This window comes from Candida oxycetoniae, assembly GCF_023343755.2.
Source record: "Candida oxycetoniae strain CBS 10844 chromosome Unknown scaffold18, whole genome shotgun sequence".
In the NCBI taxonomy this organism is placed as follows: domain Eukaryota; kingdom Fungi; phylum Ascomycota; class Pichiomycetes; order Serinales; family Debaryomycetaceae; genus Lodderomyces; species Lodderomyces oxycetoniae.
In genome coordinates, this window is record NW_026055460.1 from 1 (window position 1) to 26867 (window position 26867).

The following is a 26867-nucleotide window of genomic DNA, read 5'->3' on the forward strand; positions in this document are numbered from 1 at the left end:
GTGATGGAAGGCAAAGGCGCCAGTACGTCATCCACCACCACCACTACAAACACCAGCAGCATGACTAGCGAACATACCATTGAAAATGATCTACCTTCCGCCGAGACTAAAACAAATCTAATTGATTTGGATATTCAGGATCCGCAGCAAGCGAGGTCCCGGTCACTCAACAATGCTGACGTTTCGGGATCTAATGTTCATACTGAAGATGAAGATGTAGAAGATCCTTCACACCAAACAGATCCAAATTCAAGTTCAAACACAGAAACCGAAGCGAGGAAAGAAACTCCTGAATGGCAAAAATTTATAATCAAAGCCTCAACTTTTATAGGCTATGCACTCACGACATGTTTGTTTTCAAAGATTATATATTTGCATTATTTTTTCGTAAGATTGAGTTATGACGACGAGACAGCAATGAAAATGCTAGATGGAGTATTTAGAGCTCAAGAGAAAGCCATTGATGATTACCACAAGAGAAAGCGAAGCTATGAGACTGACGACGACAGTCCTCCAGAATATCAGTAGAGACTCCCCTCTCCCCCCCCCCCACCCCGACGCAACACCCATACCCATACCCATACCCTTTTTCTTTTTATTTTTTTCTATTTATTTTTTATCAAAAGTTAAGGGTATCTGATAAATGAGAGATATGCTTTGTTTCTACATCATGGAAACGCATGTAAGGATCTGTATGCCAGATAATCACATATGTACCAATTTTCAGTTTTTTTAAAGCTGCGAAAATTTAGTTGTGCTTTTTTTTAGTACCCACCAACAATGGAATTGGTTAATGACTGTGTAATAACTTCAACAGAGGTTAATAGATGTGAGATACTTTACTCCAAAGTTCAAGAAAAGTTTGGATAAACAGTAGCTTAAAACCAGAATTAGTACCGATTTTAATATATATAGTTTTTTTTACTCACCACTAGAGACACTATCGAGCGACACTATCGAGTAGAGCGACACTATCGAGTAGAGCACACTAGCCGCCACCACTAGCCGCCACCACCAGCCGCCACCTCTTAGTATACTCTTTTTCAGAGTATACTTTTAATGAGAGGTACTCCATGTGGAATACCATCTAGACAGTCCACCTACACACCCTTTACCTACACACAGTCTACCTCTCATTCACACACACTCTTTTTCCTGCTTTCTACTTTTCTCTTTTCTCTTTTCTTCTTCCTCCTTTCTCTTTTCTCCCTTGTACTTTCCACTTTCTACATTCTACTTTTCTCGTTCAATAAACCTTTTTTGTTCAACCATGTTACACATACATCTACACTACACAATTCCCACTGATCGCGAAAGTTTTACTAAAGCTCTACATAATAACGTCAAAATCATAATCAATAAAGGAAAAAAAAATACCTATACAAAGAAAATACGTATACTACGAAAACACGTATACAAAGAAAATACGCATTAAATTAAAGATGGAATTTTTTTTTTCTCTTCTCTTCTCGTGGGTTATCAAGTAACCATCTTTTTTTTTTCCACATCTATTATTGTTTGAAACAAGTTTATTCAAACACAGTTCTTTATCCTCGGCCCACATTTCTCTTTAAAGCATGTCGTTCGCAAACAAAGAAGACCCTTCAACTTTAGTCTTATTCGATGTTGATGGTACATTGACACCAGCAAGATTAACCATTTCTGATGAGATGAAGAAAACTTTAGAAAAATTAAGATCCAAAGTTGTCATTGGTTTTGTTGGTGGTTCTGATTTGTCAAAACAAGTTGAACAGTTGGGTCCTAATGTCTTGCAAGATTTCGACTATTGTTTTAGTGAAAACGGGTTGACCGCTTACAAATTGGGTAAACAGTTGGCCTCGCAATCGTTTATCAATTGGCTCGGTGAAGACAAGTACAACAAATTAGCAAAATTCATCTTGAGACACTTATCGGAGATTGATATCCCCGTAAGAAGAGGTACTTTTATTGAATTTAGAAACGGTATGATCAATGTCTCACCCATTGGTAGAAATGCCTCAACTCAAGAGAGAAACGATTTCGAGGCTCTTGATAAAATTCATCAATTTAGACAAAAATTGGTAGATGAATTGAGGGAGAATTTCAAGGACTTTGGATTGACGTATTCTATTGGTGGACAAATCTCGTTTGATGTGTTCCCAACCGGATGGGATAAAACATACTGTTTACAGCATGTTGCTGATGAAAACTTTAAACAAATTCATTTCTTTGGTGATAAGGCTTATAAAGGTGGTAATGATTATGAGATTTACGAAGATCCAAGAACCATTGGACACGCTGTCAAATCTCCTGAAGATACCATCAGAATTTTGAACGATATTTTTAAATTAGAGTAGAAATACTTATGAACAGAGAATGCATGTCGAGAATCATCCTTAATAAATATTGATTATAGAGTTTTTCTATTCCTTCCCCCCCATTCATTTCTCTCTCTCTCTCTCTCTTTATTTACATTTATAATAGATCAATGATGCATCGTCACCTGCAACTATAACTTGCTCAACGGTCTTGCGACCTACTGTTTGGCTATCTAAAAGCTGCAATCTCTTTGAGCTCGTGTCGTTGATTGATTTTGCTAATTTCGATTTATCTTGATTATCAGTTGGTGGCTCCAAAAGACCCGGCAACTTTGTTGGTTTGCATGTTTTTATCTTTTTTCCATTACCTAGTTGTCCATAGTCATTGGATCCGAACGCCATCACGTCCTTGCTGTCTCCTGAATTGTCCAAAGTTACAAACAAGTGATTGTTCCCAGCGCTTAATTTCTTAATTCCAATTTTCTTGACACGGTTCTGTGTTTCGTCAAACTCTTGTAAACCTGTCAAAGACTTGATTATTTCAGGATAGGAACATACCTGCATATACCTACCTCCTCCCAATTGTCCATTAAGTCCATTTCCTAAGCTTAGTATAACATCTTGATCTAGGTAATTCAATACTATGAAACTGGCATCCTTAGTGGCAAATATATCTTCAACGTTGAATAACTCCTCCTTGGTTTTGGTACCTAGTACATTCCTACATATCCTCTTAAAATCACTTTTTTGAAATATCCGTTTGGGCACTGGCTGATATTGAGTGGTGTTCAACATTCCACATTGTCCAAAAGAGTTATCACCCCATGCCCAAACATCCCCAGTACTATCAGAAACAATGTTGAAATAATCTCCACTGGCTATAGCAGTGAATGTTCTAGACTTAATAACTTTCCCACCGTCGGATGTCTTGGCAATTTCGTTGTTAAGTAAAGGCAAATCAATAACCTCGTCAACAGGCGGAGTTTTCTCATTGTCGAATGGTGAGTAGCTTGGACCAAACTGTCCATGATTCTCTGGCTTGTGAGCAGTATTAACAACCAGAATTTGACCAAATTTGTCAAGTAATAATAAATGGTTAGCACCAGCACTCAATTCTTTAATGTTTGTTGCATTCAATTTGCTGCATTCGTGACCTCTCAATAATCCAAACCACCTGCTTTTCTTTAGCATCGGCAAAAACCCAACTTGCTCATTTTTCGCTGTGTAAAGGATTCCACCTTTTTCAGTTAAAAAAAAGTAAAAATCCCTAGTGCCAACCACTTTTTTCACCTTCTCGGGAAGTTCAATCTCAAACACTTTGTTTGCGTCGTCGCCTTTTTTCCATTTAAGGACTTTTCCCTTATCTGTTACTGCCACGATGCATCCTCGTTCCACAAGAGCATCTCTAAGAAAAATATTGTCAAACCCGGAAACTCTAAGAGGAATCTTTGTGTTATCACCAAACATATATACACCTGGCACTTCCATTGAGTTCTTTAGGTTGGTCAAATTCTCATCGCTTAATTCCTTTTCTAGCTTTGCTGCTAAATATTTGCTTGTTTTGACATTTGTAGTTGATGTGTTTTCAACATTATCCTCCAAGTCGCCATAATAATAATCTTTCAATAGCCGGTTCTTTAAAGAGCCATAATTCATATATATCTGGTGTCCTGAAATTAGCCCAACTAACGCTATTGCCCCAAAAAGCACACCTTTCATTCTTTCGTTGAATTCGTGTTTCTTTTGGCTTTTTTTTTGATTAGCAACGTATTCTTGATGTAGCCGATACAAAGTTTCACGGTATTCATGAGATCCCGGACGCAATTGAGCTAAACGTGGATCCTGCTCAAGTATCGCATTGATATCCAACGTGTCTCTGTCTCTGTCTCTGTCTCCAGTTTCGGGGTTTACCTCTGTGTCCTTTTGTGAATCGAGCTTAGTGCCTGTTGCACTATCAGTTAATGAGTTAAAATTGTATCCAAAATTATATTCAGTTTTCAATTTGTTGAAATCTTCAATATTAGAAAACTTATCGTCTCCTGTAGATTTAAATCGTTGAAAATATGTCACATTTGCTGTCAGCCTGCCCAATAAATAAAGCCTCAGCCTTCCAATTTTGGTCAACATCATTCTCATTGGGGAGATAATAACTATACATGTGCGATGAGCCCTTGTGTGAATAGTTTTATTTTTATTTTTATTTTTTTTTTTTCGCTTGAAGGAATTAAATGATGGGGAAGAAAAAGTAACTATAGGAAAAAGGGATAATCAACAATAGACACACACACACACACACCTTACCCCACCACCGATAAGGCGGGCTAGAACTCATAACAACATGTACTCTTGGAATCTGATGCGGAGATATTCAATTGTAAATCATTTCCGGAGCTTGTCCTCAATAACCAAGTTCGATACACGGAAATTCGTACAAACGTTGCAGGAGAAAGGTGGATTTGACGCGAAACAAGCAGAAGCTGCAGTGATAGTAGTCAACGGAGCGATCAACGATGGTATTTACTCGATAACAAACAATCTTGTGAAAAAGGAGACCTTGTCGTCCATTGCGTACCAGCAAAAAGTTGATTTTGCCAAATTAAAAGGGGAGCTACAAACCTTGGACAAGTCGGAGTTTACCAGTTTGAAAAAAGACCAGGAAAAACTAAGAACGGATTTAACAAATTTGAAAAATAGATTAAAAGAAGAGATTACCAAGAACCAGGCAAGTGTTAGGCTAGACTTGAACTTGGAAAAGGGAAGAATTCGTGAAGAAAGCTCCCAAAATGAATTAAAGATTGAAGATACATTCAGCAGAATCGACGAGGAGATTGCAAACATGCAAATGCAGATCAAATCCGTCAAGACACAAGTTTTGCAATGGTTGATGGGTGTAAGTACTGGTACTTTGGCAGTGTTATTGGCCTTTGGCAGGTTCATGACATAGAGAGAGAAGAGAAAAAAAAAATAAAAGTAAGAGTCAATGAAATCAAAAATAAGAGTCAATGAAATCAAAAGTGACAGAGAATGAAATTTTGATTGTTGGTTTCAAGTAGATTACTATTTTGCTCACGTATCTTTAAACATTTGACATTGATAAACCCTCCATAAAATACCCTTTCCTATATAAGGTTGGTTACCTATTCCTTCTCTTGTTCTCTAATAAGGTTTCGTTTAATTGTTAAACGCGAAAAGAAATTATGACTTGATTGAACAAGTGGGAAGAAAAAAAAAATCACCTACTTACACTTGATGAATTTAGCATATCTTTACTAGCTATAGCCACCTCACGAAGCAGTACAACTTTACCAACAGATAACCTTTTAAAACAAGAAAATCTGCGTGGCAATGAACTCTATATATAATCACGGATTGAAACAGATACAGAACATCAATAGGGACTTGACCGAGTTTGAAAAGAACCTATCTACATCGCCATTATCGCTCCAGGGCGCGATAACGACATCTATCACTGCATTCAAAAAAACCATAAAGGAGTATTCTGATCTTCTTGATAAAAGTACCACAGACTCCTCATTTGCTAAGCATGAGAGCCGAGTTCTCAAATTCAATGAGGATTTGGATAATTTCACCAGAAAGTTTGAAAGTTTGAAAAAACAGCGAGACTTGGCGGTTCAAGAAACGAATAAGCAGGAGTTGTTAGGCAGGAGACACATATTGACAAACAGTGAGCCTAGTGACAATCCATTTGATCCTACTCGCCAGCAGCAGCAACAACAACAACAAAGTTACATGTCGCAGCGAGAAGGATTCTATCAAGAGAACCAAACGCTCAAGAAAAGTTCTCAGCAACTCGATCGTATATTGGAGATGGGACAACAAGCTTTTGAGGATATTGTAGAACAGAATGAAACCTTGCAGAAAATCCAAGCAAAATTCGAGGAGGGATTGATTACACTTGGGGTAAGTCAGGGAACGATAAGGAGTGTTGAAAGAAGAGCTAAGCAAGATAAATGGCTTTTTTGGTTTTGTGTTGTAGTGATGTTAGTGGCTTTTTATTATATCATCAAATTCTTCAAGTGAAAGGAAATACCGAGAATAACAAGTGTGCTTTTGATATTGACTTTTAGTTTTAGGTGCATTCTTAAATGTATAGTGATACGAAACTACTGAGTGCTGCTTCGAAAATAACTATATGTAGTAAGTGGGGTAAATGAACGATAAGCAACGGTGAAGAAGTAATTGTGCGTTCCGCGTGTAAGGAGAGGGGGAGGGGGAGAGAAGGGGGAAGGAGGGAAAGGGGAGACCAAGGGTAGAGGGGGCTGATATATCTCAATTTTCCTAGTATCTTTTTCTTATCCTTTTCTTATCCTTTTCTTTTTGATGCATCAATCAATGCTTTGACCCGGTACTAAAATTATTATATCATTGTCAATTTTTTTTTGTTTGCGAAAAATGCGAGTCTGGGTTTGGGTCAGCAGCTTTAAACCTTGACTTCTTGTTTTGGAAATACAAAAAAAATTACAAACCAAGTTTCATGGTAATATTAAATTGGTATCTTTTCCAATTATCAAAGGGATATGTGATTATAATCCCCGTTTATGGTAAATTAGACTGAGCCTCCCTCCCATCAATCTTTTCAGAGTAGTTTTTAGAAATCTTTTTAACACTATATTCTTATTAAACCCTTTATGAAATGTACTGACTTTCCTGGTCAATTCTTTAAACTCGTTACAGTTGGTGGGTGTCTCTGCAAGATAATAGAATCAGCTCAATAAGGAAACTTGTTGGCATTACCTTAATAATCATTGAAAAAACGTTAACAGCAAAAGTATATGCCATTGAAAAAACGTTAATAAGCAGAAGTATATGCGTAAATCTTTAGTTTTTCTTTATTGATCAAAGAGGTCGCAAACTTTATTACCCGATTAGGTAAATTAATTTTCCAAAAAGAAAAGAAAATAGAAGTTGTCTTGTTACACAAAATTGAATCTAAAGGGCATCAAGGTAAATGAATTTTTGATCTCCTCCCCCCCCCCCCCCCCCCCCCCCCCACACACACACAAGTCATCATGAACCTATTGAAGTACTATAACTTTATAATATATATATAATAATTCTTCACTTGTGTGAAATGAAGGAAAAAAAACCATTTTCCATTCAACCCTGTCTATCATTTCATCTAGCCTTCAAGGTAAGCATTAGGACCTTTCCTTCTTTTTTTTTTTTTTGCAACAATTCTAAAACTACTCATTCACTGTCCACAGTCTCTCGAGCTCAACAAACTTTATCGACATTTTTTATTCACAAAATTTACAAAAACTTAAAAGCTCCGCTCATTTCAAAGATACATGCATTTGGACTACCTCATACTATATCTTGCAATTGCATGTTTTTCACAGGCGTTGCCGGTGAAAAGAGGATTCTTTGACGATTTTTTCGGCTTGGATAAGACTACAACTGCAATAGTACCGGCTCCTACAGTAGCAGTTGCGGTGGCGCCAGTTCCTGAAACAACAGTAGCAGCAGTAGCAGCAGCAGATGCAGTACAGACAGCAGTACCTGCTGTAACTACTGTCCCAGCTGCAGTACCAACTACTACTGTCCCAGCAACTACCTCATCTATTGGTGTTTTTGCAAGCTGGTTGAATCGGATCATGGGTGTAACCCCAACAACTACCGCACAAGCGGCAGCAGCAACAGCAGCAGCAACAGCAGCACCTATTGTTACAGCCACTCCGGCAATAGTCCCAACACCAGCAACGACCTCATCAGTCGGTTTTCTCCAAAGTTTATTTAATCAAATTTTCGGTGGTAGTTCAGCTACTACTGCACAAGAAGCACCAATAGCAGCACCTACTATTGCACCCACTCCGACAATATCCTCAGCCGTAAATCCACAAGTGGCTGGGGCCAAACCTGGCACCACTATTTCCATAACAGTCACAGTAACTACTTTACATATACCATCAGCAGCAGTAATAGGCACCCAAGTTTCAAGTGCGCCAGCAGTAGCAATAGACTCTCAAGCTTCAAGTGCACTAGGAGCTATTTACACACAAACTTTCCAAGGCGGCTCACCAGGGAAATACACAGGCTCTATCAATACAGAAACAGCTACAGCTTCAAACGGAGGAAGTTCGGCTGCTGCCACGGCAGTTATAGGGTCCAAGGGAATCACATATTCTCCATACACTAAGGCGGACAAATGTAAGACTTCTTCCGAGGTTGCAGCCGATATGGCCCAATTAACAAGCTATGATCTTATCAGACTATATAGCACCGATTGTTCAGGGATTGAAAACGTATTGGCGTCTCTTTCCCTGCATCAGCAGCTTTATCTAGGGTTGTGGAATATCGATACTCAATCTGTTAAAAATGGATTGCAAGAAATCAAAAATGCTATTGCCGGGAGCTCTAGAGGATGGAGTGTTGTGCATACTATTGCAGTTGGTAATGAAAGAGTCAATGCTGGTGAAGCAACCGTGGCTCAAATGCAAAATGCGGTTGATACTGCACGACAATGGTTGAAAAGCAATGCACCCGATTACAATGGGTATATTGTCACTGTCGATACATTAGTAGCCTATGTCTCCAACCCTCAGTTGTGTCAGATGTCTGATTATTTAGCGGTGAATTCTCATCCGTATTGGGATGGTGGCGTAGAGCCAAGCAATTCAGGTCCCTGGCTACAACAGCAGATTTCGCATCTACAAAGTGTTTGTGGCACTTCAAAAGATGTTCTTATTACAGAAACTGGCTGGCCTACCCAGGGTGATACCTTTGGCACATGTGTACCGTCAGTTCCAAATCAAGTTGCTGCTGTCAAATCCATTGTAAGCACATTGGGCTCAAAAGTGATTATGTTTACAATGTATAATGACTATTGGAAAGATCCAGGTCCCTACAATGTGGAGCAGCATTGGGGTATCTACGGTGATCCAAGCATGTAAAACAAGCCGTGTGGACACTATCGAGCAGAGCGAGATAGTGGAGCAATACTTGGTACCTTGAGCACACTAGCTGCCAACGCGACTGACTAGCTGGGAGAGCTACAGGCTTGGCTAATTGTATTGGTCCCGACAATGCGTGGGGCAGCGTATTGGGGTATCTACGCTCAGCAAGGATAGTTGTATTGGTCCCGACAATGCGTGGGGCAGCGTATTGGGGTATCTACGCTCAGCAAGGATAGTTGTATTGGTCCCGACAATGCGTGGGGCAGCGTATTGGGGTATCTACGCTCAGCAAGGATAGTTGTATTGGTCCCGACAATGCGTGGGGCAGCGTATTGGGGTATCTACGCTCAGCAAGGATAGTTGTATTGGTCCCGACAATGCGTGGGGCAGCGTATTGGGGTATCTACGCTCAGCAAGGATAGTTGGCCCCTTACAATGCGGAGCAGCATTGGGACATTTACAGTCAACAAGGATCGTTGTTCCCTCACAAATTTAATTTCTACAAGTCGAATACCAACACCAAGAAAAGAATTTTCAAAGACTTTTGACTTGGCCGTTTTCTTTTCAATTCTTCATCTTTTACTGTCACTATCCTGCTACACTATCGAGCAGAGCGAGATAGTATAGTAGCACTGACTTTATCTTTTATTTAGATACTTGTACATTAAGACTTTCGACTTACCCGTTTTCTTCTCAATTCTACATCTTCTATTTAGATACTTGTTAAAAGACTTTTGACTTATTCATTGTCGGTGGCAGCCAGTGTTGCTTTAATATCGAGCAGAGCGAGATAGTGTCTACAAAGTGTCGCCAGTGTCGCCAGTGTCGTTAGTGGTGGTAGCCAATATGTTCCACTATCCCGCTCTGCTCGATAGTGTCGCTAGTGTCGCCAGTGTCGCCAGTGTCGCTAGTGGTGGTAGCCAGTATGCTCCACTATCTCGCTCTGCTCGATAGTGTCGCTAGTGTCTCAACGCTACCACGTGCGTTGGAAAAAATCGACCAACAGAAAAAACAAAAACTGAAAACTATACAGAAACAAAAAATTTCCCTTGAGTTCTGTATAAATATAAAATTTGTTTGCTTTACTTTTCCAAAACTGCAAATCATGTCGGAAAAGGAAAGGAGAAAACTACTGAACAAATTAAATAACTTGTTTGAGAATTTGTACAAGATATATGATAACAACGAGCCTATAACAAAGCATTTTCAAACACTTCCTTTGAGGACAGGCACTGACTATTATAAAGTCATAAAGAACCCCCTCTCGCTTCATGCTATAGGGAGGAAATTGAAGCAGCTCAAGTATGTTGATGCGCAGGAGTTTATTGATGATTTGGCGTTGATTTCGTGGAATGCAAGGTTCTACAACTTGCCTGGATCCGATGTGTATAAGCATGCGCAAATTTTGAAGCAGTACATTGTCGATACTGTAATTCCCAAATTGAGAAGTGAAAAATCCATTCCTAATGCATCAAGTTTGCTTTTCCCTTATATCGGCGATTTGCCAGATGAAAGAAAACAGGATATGGCTGTTGTAAACTCATTACCATTTGAAACTCAAGGTTTGCCACCCACCAAAATTCAACACTATCAAGAGAACTCGCCTATCGTGAAAACCGATGACTATGAAATGAGCGTTACGCCTCAAGCTGAACCGGTTTCCATGTCTAAACCATTAGCTTCTTCAGGCTACGCGAGACAGTCGCCATTTACCACTCCTAAGCCTAGTCGGGTTTCTAAATATGCCCAGAGCGCGGGACAGGCAGAAACCGGTATAAGGAGGGGGCGTCCCCCAATTATAGATAAACCATTTGAGACTCGTATAAAGTTTATTTTGAAGGGGTTCAAGAAACTTCGCGATAGCAGAGATCGTCCATTGATTAAATATTTCGACAAGTTGCCAGATAGTAAAATTTATCCGGATTATTATCAGATCATAACCAATCCCATAAGTTTGAATGAAATCCGAGTTAAGGTGAGGAGTAGGAAGTACGCAAACGTGGACCAGTTCATAGATGATCTAGACTTGATGTTTGCAAATTTCCAACAATACTTCCAAAATGATCCATATAGTGACGAGTTTATGGATTATCAACAAGTCAAAAAAGAGGCCAATATTATTGTACAGAATGAGTTGAGCAAGTCGGATAAGGATGTACTTTTAGCCACATCGTCTTCAAGTGATGGTATTTTGAGATTTCCGTTGGAGTCGTTGGAAGTGGATGGCTACTCCTACAAGATTGGTGATTGGGTGCTTATGAAGAATCCCGCAGATCTGGAAAAACCTATTGTGGGACAAATCTTTCGTATATGGTCGACAGAGGATGGGAAGAGGTATTGTAACATGTGTTGGTACTATCGTCCCGAACAAACGTGTCACGGTATTGATCGAATATTCTTTCAGAACGAAGTTTGCAAGACTGGGCAATATAGAGATCATTTAATCGATGATATAGTTGGTCCATGCTACGTTTTGTTTTTGACAAGGTATCAAAAAGGTGACTTACCGGAGGGGGTAATTCCTTCCACAGCACCGTGGTTTATTTGTGAGTTTAGATACAATGAGAACACTCATGTTTTCAATCGTATAAGAACATGGAAAGCGTGTTTACCTGATGAAGTGAGGGAAGATCCCGAACAACCATTAATCCCACTACATGAAAATCGTAAATTAATCAAGTATGAATCTCCTATTAGATCTAGTTTGACGCCAGGTGCTAAATTAGGCGATCCAGTCCCAGATGCTATTCCTGGTACAGCATGTTCACCACCTATTCAAGGTTCGGTTTATATATCTGCACCTATACCCAATGATGACTTGGGGCAATATTCTACTAGTCCAAATACAGTACCAATTCCAGAATATGATGATGTTAAAAATGGACGTCGGGCTTACTTGTTCACTCCAATCTCCCAATTAAAAGGTGGAGGTGGTTCAACCAATGCTGTATATGCGACAACTCCAGCACTCCCTCATGGCTCGCCGAATCATGAACCAGCTAGAAATGTTGTAGTTGGTGGTGGTGGTAGCAGTATCAGCGCCGGTAGTGGCAGCGGTGGTGGTGGTAGTGGTGGTAATGTGTTGGGCTCTTTGTCTGTGGCACCGTCTAGAAGCCTTCCACTTAGCCGTATTACCCCCAGTGCATTAGATCATGTGGCTTCGTATCGCCAAGAAGAAAAACCTCAACTCCCATCTAGTTACAAGCTGTTACAAGAGCATTTGCAAGAAAGCCAGGCAAAGAAATTACAGGAACAGCAATTGCAGCAATTTCAACAACAACAGCAGCAACAGCAGCAACAACAACAGCAGCAACACCAACACCACCACCAACAACAACAGCAACAACAACAACAACAGCAGCAGATTTTCAAAAGACAATCAACACCTATACCTTCGAGTATCACTCCTGTAGGGGTAAACTATCATATTTCTGCACCCGCGTACTCCTCATTGTATGTTAGTGGTAGCGGCAGCAGTATTGGTAGTGGTGGTAGTAGTGGCGCTACTTTTGCATATAGAATAGAAGAGGATATAGGTGAATTGGGTCATTTTGTTAATAAGAAACCAAGAAAAAATGATGATGGGGAAGTAGCTGAAGATATCATATTTTACAGAGCTCCACCTATCAAATTAACTGGAAATAGAATCATTACCAATCTGAGAGTTGAATTGGGTCATTCAGCTAAGTATCTAGCTTGGAAGATCAAGAAGAATGAGGGGGAATCCAGAGTGAGTCAATAATAACCAGTAAAATATGTATATATATACATATATATATATATGTATAAGAAATGTGTAAGAATAGTAATAATAAAAATGGAGTAAGATGAAAAAAAAAATTAAAATTATTGATTGATTTTGAGTGACTCTGGATATAAAGTTGTTTGTCATAGATATATACATCCCTACGCTCTCTCGTTTTCCCAAGAGATCAATGTTATGAATAAGCAATTGAAAGAATTTCAAGATTATTTACTCAAATCAACAAGGATTATTGCGCTAGTAGGAGCCGGTCTCTCAGCATCGTCGGGATTGCCTGTGTTTCGAGGGTCTCAGGGATTATGGAAAAATTACAATATGATAGATTTAGCCACCCCCGATGCGTTCTATGTTGATCCTGGATTAGTGTGGCAGTTTTATTCGTGGAGGAGGTATTCTGCATTGCAAGCGGTTCCCAATAAAGGCCATTTGGCACTACTGAAATTGTCGAAACTAACACAGAACAAACAAGGAGACGAAATACAGTATATTACAATTACTCAAAATGTTGATGGATTGAGCAGTCGGAGTGACCATGAATTGAGTAAATTGTATGAGATTCACGGAAGTTTGTTTACATTGAAATGCACTAGTTTTTCATGTAATTTCATTGAGAGAAACAATTTTAAAATCCCATTGACTAAGGCATTGGAAGATACTGAACATGAATATAAGCTGAATGAGAGAAAGAGAAGTCGAAGAGAGTTAGAAGGCGGCGATGTTTATGGCTTGGACATGATGGGTGTAGGTATGGATACAGAAGCGATTTCATTGTCGCCACAGTTTCATCCGGTCAAAAGTATACCAGAACTGGAATTACCGAGATGCCCTGTTTGTCACGCACTACTACGTCCAGGTGTAGTTTGGTTTGGAGAGTCATTACCATTGCATTTGATAACTAAGATTGATAATTTCATAGAAGCAAACGGGAAAGTTGATTTGATTTTGGTAATTGGTACAAGTGGGACAGTTTATCCTGCCAATAGTTATGTTGAGAGAGTCAAATATAAAGGTGGGAAAATTGCGATTTTCAATACAGATATTGATGAGAAAGTAGAACGCGGGGAAGTAAAAGATACTTGGGGATTTAAAGGCGATGCTGCTGAGTTGCTTCCAATGGCTTTGGAGCCTTTGATTGGGAGGATATAATTAAGAAGCAAATAATGAAAAGAAAAAGCAAGAGGGAAGAAGGAATACGTTATTCTAGATGTTAGCTTTGTTTCATTACAATCGTATATATTAACTGAAAGCGAAGAAAAAGAATCTTTTTTAAGTCTCAAGTGCCTTCAAATAATGACTCTAGAACTAAGCAGTTTTCGAGTTTTGCAAAAGATGCTGTTAAACCAGGTCCTTTATATTCAAGGTTGGTTGGTATTGGTAAGTTGTTTAGCATTTCATCATTACTGGGTATATTGAACTCCGGTAAAGTTGAACATATTGTTGAAGATGAATTAAGGTTGTCGCTGTTAGTGGCGGTGTTTTCGGTACTGTTGTTGTTGTTGTTGATGATGATGGTGGCGGTGCTACTATTATTATTGTTGTTGTTGCTGCTGTTGCTGTTGCTGCTGTTGCTATTGATACTATTATTAATCATTGGTTTATAAAATGGATTTCCCACTTTTCTTTTATTTCTACTATTAGATGCAGATGGTGGTGATAATTTTTGAAATTTTGCTAAAGTATTAATTGAGGCAATGGTTACTGATGGTTTTAAAGGTGGTTTCATTTGTGGTGAATTTGCTGAAGATTTACAAATCCTGTGCCTTGAACTTGACTTCAAATTGTTTGAATAATTGTATGAAAAGATATCCTGACCTCTATTTGATCTTGTAGCATCGAATGATTTACTTCTTTGAGCATGTTTTGGTTTACTTGGAGAAGAGGATGATAATGATAATGATAATGATGAATCATTGGGGAAAAAGGAGAAATCGTCAGGTACTTGTAAAGGTGACCTTAGACTATGGTTTCTTGTATGATGATACTCTGAGCAAGATGTTGATTTGATAGGAGATGGTATATTTATAGACGAGGATATCAGGTTTGTTCTTGTTTTTGTCATTGTTGGTGGTTGAGTGACATAGCTTGATATTGGCCAAGTCTGAACAAATGAGAAATCAAATTGATTTAATAGTTGAAAATCTTCGTCAAAATCAAGATTAACATTATCAGAGGTGATATTGGTCATATTTTTGGTTGTGATTGTAACAGAGTCTGATATACCAAAAATGGGATCAAATTGTTCAAGGTATGACGATTCAAGAAGATCACCAATCTGATCCTCAAGTAGTAAATCCATTATTAGCCTTTTCTTTTTGCAGCCTATTGCAGCAGTTTGTAATAAAAAAAAATAAAAAAAAATAAATAATAATTGGTAGCAGTATGAATTGATGCTAGAGACCAACCATTACCCATAACCATATTAAAAAGCTGGGAGATTTGAACAAGATTTTATACTTGTTGATTCAAAAAGAAAAAAAGACTGAAAAAAAAATCACCCTGTAAGACATTGAATGATGCTTGACTCTATTTAGTTGATGCAAACGTACCAAGCCACGAATGCAGAAGGGGGAGGAGAGAAAAAGAGATAAATAGAGTAAGAGAGGGGGGACCTTTCCGGTATTAAGCCAAAAATCTACAATGGGTAAAAATTTGTATGTGTCAATAATTTATAATAAATATTTAAAGTTTAGAATAAGTAAAAATTTTTTTTTTATTCAAAAGATCTCTAGATCTCAAAACCTAAAAGTGAAAAAAGTTAAATTTTATTAAGAAAAGGAGGAGATCAAAAAATAACAAGGCTTACAGAAAGCATAGAGAAAGTATGAGCATCACAAACTAAACACTTGTAGATCATAATTAAAATAAAAATAAAATAAAACAAAACCAAAGAGAAAAGAAATTGAACATGAAGAAAGCGCACAGGAAAAAAAGCACACAGGAAAAAAAAAAAAAAAAGAGTTTGTATTGCTGGTGGTGTTGATGGAGGAGAAGGAGGTGGTGGTAGAGTGAACTTTTTATTTGGGATAATTGAGCGAATTAGTGTATACAGCGAAAATAAATGAATTGGTGAATTAGTCAATTAATAGGTGTTGATGACCAACTAACCAAATGGCTTATTGATCTTTGGCTATTGGGGTTACTTGACAACTGAGATCAAATATACCACCAAGGTCAAAAATTTTTCATACTTCAAAAATAGAATAAAACAAAATAAAAAAAAAAAAAAAAAAGAAAAAATCAATACTAGTCCAACTAAGCCAAAACGAAGTGAGATTTTCTTGATAAAAATAAAAGATATAGGAATTTACGTTAGATCAAAGAAATTTTTGTTTTCGCATAGGACAAAGGAAATTGGTAAAATGGAAAATGCGTGAAACATTACTTATGTGGCATGTCAAATTCCATTTTGGCCCTAGTAGGATTTTAAATGATGTTTTCAAGTTGTGTTTTCAAGTTGTGTTTTCAAGTTTTGTTTTCAAGTTGTGTTTTCAAGTTTTTTTTTTTTTTTCTTTTTTACGATGCCAGTGCGTAAATACTTTGTGATTTGAAAATTCGTTGTATTTGTGATTATTTATTAACCACACTTGCATTGGTGGTTGTACAATTAGTAAGACACTAGCAACAGGTGGATAAAAATTGCAAAGTATATATTTTTTATGTATGATGATTTAAGTGAATAATCTTTGTGTGAGAGATCTTGTCTTTTTCTTCATTTTTAGAGTGCTTAAGAGAAAGATGCTTTTTCAATGATGATATCGTCTAGACAACCAAAAAAAAAGTTTCAAATGACAGGCTAATCTTTAGTTTGATTGCCATTGTCTTTTAGAGGAAATAAGAAAATTTTTATTATACATGGCGGATATGAGCATTTTTCGTATTAGAAGGAGGAGATATCTTAGGGCGGTGATTCACTGGATAGCAAGAATTGGTGTAGGTTCACTAGAGAATAAGAATAAGTGGTGGATTTGTTGAAAATAAGGATTTGGTGACTATTATGAGAATCTGTTCATATTCTAGGCATTCGAAAGCAATGTAGAAACCAGTTCAATCCACAAAATAATCCTTAATTAAGTTTGTGTTCAATGCCTTATTCAGTTAGGTTTGTGTTCAATGCCTTATTTCTTCTCTTAAAAATGTTGGTTCATTTAAATTACTGTTGTAGAAAAAGAAATACATAATCTTGATGTTACTTTGAAGCATAGACTACCTCTAGTTGACCATAGACAGTTTTTCTCAAGTATCGATATATGAAAAAATAAACGTAATGTAAGAATGAGGTACATTAATGACAAAGGTCAAAATGCAAACAGATGACGATTATTCCATTGCAAAAAAAAAAAAAAAAAAACTGCTGCGATAATAACTTCTACGAATTGTCTTCTACACAAAAAAATCACGCGTATTTCGTTCTTGAAAGTAATGATGAGCATTGAAACTCATGCGTGCCATTCATTTGTTGATGATAGTGTTTAACAAGAAAGAGAAAATGGGGCTGGGGGGTAAGGAAGGAAGGGACGGGAAAGAAGAAGGTTTCAGTCCTACTTCGTACAATGAGTTGCTACAGTATCTGCATATTGAATTATCTTGAGATCTCGATTTCAAAAATATTTTCGCTCATTGGTTGAAATGCCGAAAGTTATTTAAAGATCTTGGATCTCTAATTGTTAATCTATCTTGATAGTAATTACGAGTTGAATTGACATCAAATACCCCAGGTTTTGTTTTTCTTTTCAATGTTTTCCTTTTTTTTTTTTGCTCGTAATGTTAATGTCACGAGTGGTCCCCGCTCCTATACGTTTCGTGATAAATACGGGATGCAAGTTGCAATTTTACCAATTTTGTCACCCACACCCTCCCCTTCTCAAGATAGGCACCGCATACTCAGAAACACTATTCAAACTTAGTTCAAGGCGGTCATAAAAGACAAGCATTTACCGCAATTGTTTTTCATCTGCCTCGCCGTATGTATAGATGATGTCAAACCTAATTTTTTTTTCTATTTGAGGTACAGTTTGGATCTTGTTTGAAAAAAATAAAAATCCAAAATGCATGTCGCCGAAATTCACGCTAATGCTAGATAATAGATGCATGTACTGCAAGTACAAAACTACAAACCGTACATTTACTATTTTATAATTAGGCGTTCACATTATTGAGTGGCTAGAAAAAAGTTGAAGGGAGGGAGGGGGGGAAGGTGAGAAGGGAAGAGTATGGAAAACGAGAGATTATGGGAGGATGAAGGAAGAAAAAACGATATTAGTATTAAATGAGTTAGTTGTGTGGCTGGACAGCATATATATACAACTGGTTAACCAACAATACATCGTTCACTAAATTATCAACTATAAACAAATAACTTGGTCCTCTTTTCTAACGTAGAAAAGAATAAATAATCACCACCAACTACTCCCAAAATGAATCCGTTCACCGTTTTTCTAATCCCGATAGTAAATTTAGGTTCAAGCTTTTTTGTTCAAGTTTGTTAAACCAGTCGTCCAGTCGTCGTACCTGGTTTATTTTTTTTGTTTCTGAACTTGTAATACTAAAGAGGGGTGCAAGTGAAACTGACCAAAATGTTTTTTTTTTCCCTCTCTTGATTTCTATTAATACTTTTACCTTGACTTGGGGACTTGCTCCATGTCAATAATATTGGTGTGAGCACCATTGACCAGAAGTAATTCATTTTTCACAATATACTTCTATGGTCATTGTAAACAATAGCTTTCAAATTAACTTTAACAGTTATGTATTCTCAGGAAAGTTCAAAAATGGGGAAAATTTGGCGCCAAAACTTTAAAGTAATATTTTTTCTTTTCAATTTTCAGCTTTGTGTGACCACACACTATTGATTTTTTTTGCATTCTCTTCAATCCGCTAGATTATCACTGGAAGCAACTAGAGGCAATTATAAGCAATGTTCAAGTCTTGATATCCAAATTTGAAAAATAAGTGTAACACTGTTAAAAGTGTCCGCATCATCAATACCACCACCATCACTACGTCCACCACCTCTACTACGTCCACCACCTCTACTACAACTACTACTACTATTGTTACAATTTACTCATAATGAGTAAGGGGGATGCCCCTGACAACAACACAGAATATTGAGTCCCATTCAGTTTCGAATAGGGCTTGAGGTTTTTGTCGCGGTTGTCCGAAAGGTTGTCACAAAGTAGAGGAAAGAAATGTATATATTAGCATCATTATTAGTATTCTTTTTCTTTTGTATTCACAAATGGGTCTGTTTTGATAAAGATATTACCAATCAGAAGAAAAGATTTTAGTAAATTTTTTTTTTCCCGTTAATCTGGTGCTTTAAATCGGTCGAGACAAAGGGTTTAGAAAGTAAGTTCTAATGGACAATTAAGGGAGTTGGCAATAGTTATTTATCAGAGTTCTTGCAAAAACTTATTGTATATCTGAGTCAGATCTCCACATAGGCTAAATGGTTCAATAGAGAATCAACTCTACACTTTTTCAGTGCTCTTTTCTTTTTTTAATTTTTATTTTTGGTTTGTATTTCAACTTTTTATTTTTTTCATCCACGGAGTAATTCCTTATCATACTTATCTTGAACCACTCTCTGTGATGCAGAGCTATTAGCTTCCAAAGGCAATCCAATTTCCACATTTGCGTCAATCAAAATTTGATTTTGAAGCCATAATTTTCTCTTTTCAAGAATTTTTTGCGATAACGTACTCAGTAAAACTTTGTTTATCCTTAGTCCCGTGTTTAGCTGTTTTACTAATTTATCATGAAGTAGCTGAAGTGTTTCCAAATCTGTGATTTTATTAAAATTGGTATCATCATCAACATCACCACCACCCACTTTGTAACCGGATACAATCCGTTTACAGTCTTTGGATAGCTTCTGTAATATCCTGTTGCTGTTTACCTCTGAAACTACTTTACCTGGATTTTCAAATTCCAATTGTCGTTTGGCAATACTGACTATACTATTGTTAGGATCGCTGTCATTTATAAAGCGATCAGCTTCGCCATCCTCATTTCTTTTCTCTAGGTAATGTTTTATCCTAGCGTTGGCTAACTTATACTGCCTAAAGTCAAATGGCATACTATCTAACCTCATCCGGTCCTCGCCATCTTTTCTTGACTTTTTAATCACATTAATTGCATCATCACTAAACCACCATGGAATTCTCAAATCAAAATCACCGTCAATTATCTTCATGTAATCCTCATCACTTAAACTTCCTATATCAAATCCCAAATCCAATTGTCCTTTTTTCACTTTTTCCTTCAAACTGTTTAATTGATCCTTTACATTATGCAAGTCATGCACTCCCTTTACATGTTTTGTTAATGCATCGGATCTAGTGAAATGCTTTTCACATTCAGGTATAGGGCAAAAATACGGCTTTTCTCCAGTGTGGGTCCGACAATGCGATATCAATGCAAATCGACTAGGCTGATCCAATCCGTATCTGGCACACTCTTCCCAATAACAAACGTACTTCACAATATTTGACGCAGTGGTAGGGGGTACTGATCCTATATGGGTATTGTTCACATGTGTGACTAAGTTTGTCAAATCACTATGGTTGCAGTCTGAGCAATCTTTCCACCGACAGATGAATTCATTGGGAATCGGTGTTGTGCTAGTTACGGCTGCTGGCGCTGGCGCTGGTGCTGGTGCTGGTGCTGGTGCTGGTGCTGGTGCTGGTGCTGGTGCTAGTGCTATTGCCCGTAGCGGCGCCTGCACCAGTGCCAGCCGAATCAGCAAGTCATTAGCTGTGGGTTGTATTTCTGTAGCTTGATTGGACGTAGAGTCCTCCATTATTCTGTCACCAAATACTTTTCTATATTCTTCTACATTTCCATCATTTTTATTTAACATAAATTTTTCGGGTCTCTTGCAAATTATATAATAGTGTGTCTACAAGGTTGAAAAAAAAAAAAATCTATACTTCGAGATGTAATTATATATAAGGTCGATTTTACACCGGCTCCAGTTAATGTCAGCTCCAGTTAACGCCGGTTCACACTGAACATCGTATGCTGTATTTCCTTGTACATTTTACAACAATTCGTCTAATCTGGCAGCAGGGTTAGATTCGATAAAGTCTAAAGAGACTTTATGACCTAACAATTCTCTAATATTGGAAACGCCGTATTTAATCATAGTAGGTCTCTCTAAGGAAAGCCCCCAACCCAAAACACGCAAGTTTGGTGGTAGTCCCATAGTTTCCAACATTTCTGGTCTAAACATACCGGAGTTACCGATTTCAACCCACTTCTTCAATCCTTGGTGGTATGCAAAGATTTCCAATGAAGGTTCGGTATATGGATTATAAGCTGCCTTGAATCTTAATTGATCAACACCCATCTTGCCAAAGAAATCATCCATGAAACCAATCAAATCACCTAATGTAATATCATATCCGGCAATGACTCCTTCAACTTGATGGAACTCAGCTAAGTGAGTAGCATCAACTGCCTCATTTCTAAAGACTCGATCAATTGAGAATAATCTAGTTGGTCTTGGATTCTCGGCTAATTTGTGCAACATTGAAGAAGATATAGCTGTTGTGTGAGTTCTCAAAACCATTCTCAAGGACTCATCAGCGCTCCATGGATATCTATATCCAATAGATCCATACTTTCCTTCCTGATGTACTTGTTTAACGTTTTTCCAATACTCCTTATCTTCTGGCTCTTTAGCCCTTGCCGGATCCTTCAAGTAAAAGGTATCTTGTAAATCCCTAGCTGGATGTTGTTGAGGAACGAATAATGTGTCAAAGTTCCAAAATCCAGATTCAACATACTGGTTGGATGGCATTTCAGTGAATCCCATTGAAAAAAAGATTTGTCTGAATTCTTCTTTAACTTTATTTAATGGGTGCAAAGCTCCCGATTGTGGGAAAACACCTTCAGAATTGAAATTGTAAGGTTTGAATTGGGCAGTCTTCCAAGATTGGTTTAAAATCATATCTGAAGTGATATCAGTTTCAAGGTTGATTATTTCTAATGCAAATTTTGGACCCTTCTCTATCTTGTACCCTATCACTTTGACCAAGCTAATTAATTTTCTCTTTTTCAACTCTGTCAACTCCTTTGCATCATCCAAAGTTCCTTTCTCCTTTATTGTTTTGAGTTCTTCCAAAACAGTATCGGTTGGTAATTCTTTCACTTGTGCAATTAGCTTATCCCCATCTTTGCTCAACCATTTGTTTTTAAAAGCTTTACCTTGACCAACAATTCCAGCAGGTCCCAATTTTTCCTTCAATTGAGATATGGTCAATCCTTCCAATGCTTTCAAGACTTGATCCACAACTTGAACCTCAGGAGATGCTCCCGATTCAATGTACTGCTCAGCTTCCTTAGTTAACACCCAGTGATCTTGTTCCAACTTGCTGAAATTCACCATCTGCTTTGACCATAGTGACGATAATGCAGAATGCAAGGTATTTGAGTCTATACCTGATAATTCTGGCAGCTTTAAAGTGTTTTGAATAACACCATTATTGGAGTCCACTAATTTTAAGATTCTCGACAGTAAGTCCGACATGGTGTATAGTGGAAGAGAGGAGTTTCAATGCCAAACTGGGATGGTGAAATATTTTTGACTCAATTTTTTTTTTTTTTTTTCACGACTTACCTGGTAAGAAAAATGGTAATCCTTATGGCGCAGAGTCACTTTATAGTATAGAAGATGATGAACAGATATTAATGGTAGAGAGGATTTTGGTAGAGAGTTTTGGTAGAGAGTTTTGGTAGAGAGTTTTGGTAGAGAGGCCTTTGAGTGTTAAGTTTTAGCGTTGATGGTCAAAGCATCCTTGGTCAGATCAATTACACTTATGCGCAGCTTCTTTCTTTCTTATGTTAGTTGTGAAATATAGAGAAGATTAGTTTGCAGAACAACTTAATTTTGTTCAATTTTTAGTTCAGCTAGAAATAGAATAATGGTTATACTCCATTACAATATCATGAGCAAAGGCTTCTCACAAATAAGTCTAATCAAATCCGCGTGTATATGGATATAAAATAATATGCATAAACACTTTCTCCTGTTTAATCTCTTCTCAAGTCCCTTCATCAATATCATTTGTCGCTCAAAACTAAAAAACCAGTTTCCATAATAAAAATTATAGCACTTAACAACTGAGTCACGTGACTAAAACCATTCTCAACATGTTGTTATAGGGAATCGAAAGTGGAGTCCAAACACTCCCCCCTCCTCTACCTCCCCTCCTCTTGGAATCATTTTTGATATCAATTGAATAAAAAAAAAAAAGAGTGACTTAATTGTAACAGTAGAGGCCTTTAGTTAGTAGCACATGATTACATTGGTAATAATAACCATTTTTTTAAGTCTGCTCTATAGTCAAAGGGTGAGAGGGAGAGAAAAGGAAACTTTCAACGAATAGATTTTAGGTCACAATTTAATCAATATAGCCCCGGAAGGAAGTAAGTAAAAAAGACAGAGAAGAAAAATTGTCTTGGAGATGTCTTGTAGAGAAGTCTTGCAGGTTGTTATTGTTTAAAACTGCACCTACCAAAACATGATCATACAATGCCTTTTCACCCACGCCTTCGTCTTTTTTTTTTTTTTCCTCTGTATAATACTGTATAAATGGTAGCGCAGCAACAATAAAAAAAGGAAGTTAGAATAATTTATTATTTAGTACCATCACGTACTAGGATTAAATTTGCTTCAGCCTCGAAAGTAGTTCAAGGGGAAGGAAAAATGCTATAAATAAGAACTCAGAGTCCAATATCTCATTTATACATTAATTTTTTTTCTCTTCACTTTTCAATCTATTTCAATTTCGTTAACAATTAACACACTAGATCCAATTGAACAATGCCATTCACCTGCAGTGATATCTTTAAACTTATAATAGCCATCTTCCTTCCCTTTGTGGCAGTGTTTATGGAAGTTGGATGTGCCACGCCCTTTTGGATTTCGGTGATATTGGCATTTTTGGGATATATACCGTCCATTATCTATGCGATATATATAATATTCAAGTATTGATATTGCTGATGTTGCTGAATTTGCTGAATTTGCTGATGTTGCTGATGTTGCCAAAATGCTATCTATTCTTTCCCCAAAAAAATTTGTTGAGCCTAGTTGTAAAGCGGTTTCAATAAGTGAATTTGTTTTGTTTCCTATAGATATTGTGGTTACCCGGTGGAAAAAGTGAATGAGTGTATTTTTTTTCTATTTCCTTTTGGGTATGCTTGCTATTAGTGTCTAGTTGAAATATATAGTGTAATAGCATTTTACGAGGATTGTTTTCACTTTATCTTTGGCATCTCTAAGCGATTTTCACTTTTCAAATTGTCAGAAGTTTTAATTTGCAACTTACTAGTGAAAATATGAGCTAAGTTGTCCATGATGGAGATTTAGATCAAATGCGGCTGAGGTATAAAAAAAAAAAGCGCAAGCAATAGTTGCCATACTTAACTCAAGCGATCCAAAAAATATTTGCCATACGAGATATGATGATTACCTCTGGCCAACTACTACTACTACTACTACTACCACAAGAGCATTGTAAGTACTTTGGTGATTCGGCAAACGTGAGAGCTGCTTACCCTCCTAAATCTGAAACTTATCTTCATAGAATAGTTTAGAATCTCAGAATAAGGGGGGTTTGTACAAAGAAATAAAAGAGGGTCAAATTGCGTAAAAGTTTGGTCCCTGGAAAGATCGTCGCATAATTTTTTTTTTTTTTGTCTACAACATAATATATATTAAGAGAGAGAGAGAGAGAGAGAGAGAAACAACAAACAAACAAATCAACAAAAACAGTTTAATTATACAATGTTTATAATGCCTCCTTTTAAAAAATCCAGCCCAAAAATGTATCGTAGAACCATTGCTTGTCATACTTCTTACCTGTAGCATCTCTTATTGCCCTCCTCTCACTGTCTTCAGCCTCATATTTGGCAAACTCAGCATCAATGACATCTTTGAAAGTATGCAAGTCAACTTCTTCTGGCTTGAGCCATTTGGTTTTGTACCAAAACTTATAACCAAAGAAAAGAATTAAGAAAATTGGCAAAAGTATATAACCCGTGATAAAAGATGCGTAATCAAATTCGTTTCCCAAAAACACAGTAAAGTTTTTGATAAACATAACAAGGATGCACACTGCTAAACAAAAATAAGTTGCAAAAGGCTGTAATGGCGATCTATAGACCAAGTCCCGTTTCCTGTCAAATCCTTGTGCTTTCAATGCCCTCATAAAACCAATGTGGAATACCAAAATTGAAGACCAAGCAATTAATCCTGACTGCGAAACCAAATTAACAAAATGTTGAAAGATTTGCGCTGATCCCGATGACACATTCATATAGGCTAACAAACAAAACAATGCGGAAACACAAACACCAAAATAAGGAACTCCCATCTTATTTGTTTTGGTGAAAAGTTTTGGTGCATAGCCATCAGCAGCTAATGAGTAAAGCGATCTGCTGCAGACATACATATCTGAATTTGCTGCTGATAAAACAAACAACAAGATACATGCATTTATGACCGAGTCTAACCCACCGATTCTTGCATTCTTTATTGCAATAACAAAGGGAGAAGCACCAGCATTTGTACCTGATGCACTCATAAGAAGTGGGTCTCTAGCTGAAACACACATACCAACAAATAAAATCGACATTATGTAAAATATCAATATACGATACAAGGTCAACTTGACGGCTTTTGGTATCGCTCTTCTGGGATTTCTGCATTCAGCAAAGGTTAATGAACAAAGCTCTGCTCCAAGATAACTAAAGACCAGCATCACCAAGACCAGCACAAATGCAACAAATCTACCTTTTGGTCCTTCAATAATGAGGTTTTTGGAAAGAGCCTCATAGTGAAGAAATGCACCTGGGTCCTTCCAATACCTGAATCCGATTCTATCGTGCGTTGGACCACCACCTAACGCAATAACCCACAACAAAATTATCAATCCCAAGCAAGTCACGATTTTCAATGAACTCAACCAAAACTCAATTTCCCCAAAAACTCTCACTCCTAAAAAGTTTATAATCACCATTATAACAAGAAATATGGTTATCCAAACACCAGGATTAATACTGTCACGATCAACCCAATACTGCATTGTCAAAGCACCCGCGGTCAACTGATTTGCTGGCAAGATCAAGTACTTGACTAAATAAATATATCCACACGCAAAACCCAAAGCTTCATCAGTGTATCTTTTACCATAATTGGCAAACCCATTTAGTGGGATATGACTTGCAATTTCCCCAAGCGAACACATCACAATATAGACAACAAACCCAATAAGGGAGTAAGAAAGTAAAATTGCACCCGGACCCGCCGTTTTCAAAGCACTTCCAGTACCAATTAACAAACCAGTTCTACAAAATAAAAAATTCTTGTGTTAGTATTAAAATAATATTGCTTTCCATGGAGGTTGATTGAACATACCCTAAAGCCCCTCCAATGGCAATCATACTGACGTGTCTAGGGTCCAACGATTGCCTTAGTTTATGACCGTCCGTTTGAATAATCGCGGACGGTGTTGATTTTGCAACATAAAGGTCATATTCTGTAGTATGGCGAGATACAATGCTTTTCAATTCTTCTTCCCCAGTGTGCACACCAATATCCTTTTCAACTTGATTTATATCATTTTTGCGTTTAAATACCATATTTGAGGATATATATCAGACACTGTCTAAAACCTCAGGTGGATAAAAGAGACTGTTTTGTAAAAGAAAAAGGGAAAAAGAGATGACATTTTGTAAATAAAAGAGAAGATGTCTTGGTAGTTTTATATTCTAGTACAATGTTGAAAAAATGATAAGATTTCAATTAAAAATGAAGATCAATGGAAAGAGTCTTTCAATGTATTTCTTTTTTTTTTCTTGTTACGAGCAAGCTCAAATAACACA

At 37.3% G+C, this 26867-nt stretch overlaps 10 protein-coding genes across 10 annotated transcripts; 5 read left to right on the forward strand and 5 right to left on the reverse strand. All coding sequences in view use genetic code 12, as the record gives it.

Moving 5' to 3' along the window:
- Positions 1 to 3: 3 nt before the first annotated feature.
- Positions 4 to 528, forward strand: KGF56_003263 (uncharacterized protein; the record flags this gene model as incomplete). The annotated part of the gene is made up of 1 exon (XM_049324576.1): positions 4 to 528. One exon carries the CDS (start codon positions 4 to 6, stop codon positions 526 to 528), a length of 525 nt encoding a protein of 174 aa, XP_049179580.1.
- A 1049-nt stretch (positions 529 to 1577) lies between these two features.
- Positions 1578 to 2336, forward strand: PMM1 (phosphomannomutase; the record flags this gene model as incomplete). The annotated part of the gene is made up of 1 exon (XM_049324578.1): positions 1578 to 2336. The coding sequence occupies one exon, from the start codon at positions 1578 to 1580 to the stop codon at positions 2334 to 2336; it is 759 nt and encodes a 252-aa protein (XP_049179581.1).
- Positions 2337 to 2444: 108 nt separating this feature from the next.
- Positions 2445 to 4424, reverse strand: KGF56_003265 (uncharacterized protein; the record flags this gene model as incomplete). The annotated part of the gene is made up of 1 exon (XM_049324579.1): positions 2445 to 4424. One exon carries the CDS (start codon positions 4422 to 4424, stop codon positions 2445 to 2447), a length of 1980 nt encoding a protein of 659 aa, XP_049179582.1.
- Positions 4425 to 4635: 211 nt separating this feature from the next.
- On the forward strand, positions 4636 to 5241 carry KGF56_003266 (uncharacterized protein; the record flags this gene model as incomplete). The annotated part of the gene is made up of 1 exon (XM_049324580.1): positions 4636 to 5241. One exon carries the CDS (start codon positions 4636 to 4638, stop codon positions 5239 to 5241), a length of 606 nt encoding a protein of 201 aa, XP_049179583.1.
- A 401-nt stretch (positions 5242 to 5642) lies between these two features.
- KGF56_003267 (uncharacterized protein) lies at positions 5643 to 10165 on the forward strand (the record flags this gene model as incomplete). The annotated part of the gene is made up of 3 exons (XM_049324581.1): positions 5643 to 6218; positions 7586 to 9191; positions 9993 to 10165. 3 exons carry the CDS (start codon positions 5643 to 5645, stop codon positions 10163 to 10165), a joined length of 2355 nt encoding a protein of 784 aa, XP_049179584.1.
- Positions 10166 to 10316: 151 nt separating this feature from the next.
- Positions 10317 to 14120, forward strand: KGF56_003268 (uncharacterized protein; the record flags this gene model as incomplete). Its single annotated transcript, XM_049324582.1, has 2 exons — positions 10317 to 12898; positions 13106 to 14120. 2 exons carry the CDS (start codon positions 10317 to 10319, stop codon positions 14118 to 14120), a joined length of 3597 nt encoding a protein of 1198 aa, XP_049179585.1.
- A 127-nt stretch (positions 14121 to 14247) lies between these two features.
- Positions 14248 to 15270, reverse strand: KGF56_003269 (uncharacterized protein; the record flags this gene model as incomplete). The annotated part of the gene is made up of 1 exon (XM_049324583.1): positions 14248 to 15270. The coding sequence occupies one exon, from the start codon at positions 15268 to 15270 to the stop codon at positions 14248 to 14250; it is 1023 nt and encodes a 340-aa protein (XP_049179586.1).
- A 4245-nt stretch (positions 15271 to 19515) lies between these two features.
- Positions 19516 to 20775, reverse strand: KGF56_003270 (uncharacterized protein; the record flags this gene model as incomplete). Its single annotated transcript, XM_049324584.1, has 1 exon — positions 19516 to 20775. The coding sequence occupies one exon, from the start codon at positions 20773 to 20775 to the stop codon at positions 19516 to 19518; it is 1260 nt and encodes a 419-aa protein (XP_049179587.1).
- A 240-nt stretch (positions 20776 to 21015) lies between these two features.
- FRS2 (phenylalanine--tRNA ligase subunit alpha) lies at positions 21016 to 22506 on the reverse strand (the record flags this gene model as incomplete). The annotated part of the gene is made up of 1 exon (XM_049324585.1): positions 21016 to 22506. The coding sequence occupies one exon, from the start codon at positions 22504 to 22506 to the stop codon at positions 21016 to 21018; it is 1491 nt and encodes a 496-aa protein (XP_049179588.1).
- A 1245-nt stretch (positions 22507 to 23751) lies between these two features.
- Positions 23752 to 26624, reverse strand: KGF56_003272 (DIP5; the record flags this gene model as incomplete). The annotated part of the gene is made up of 3 exons (XM_049324586.1): positions 23752 to 24043; positions 24837 to 26330; positions 26401 to 26624. 3 exons carry the CDS (start codon positions 26622 to 26624, stop codon positions 23752 to 23754), a joined length of 2010 nt encoding a protein of 669 aa, XP_049179589.1.
- Positions 26625 to 26867: the final 243 nt, after the last annotated feature.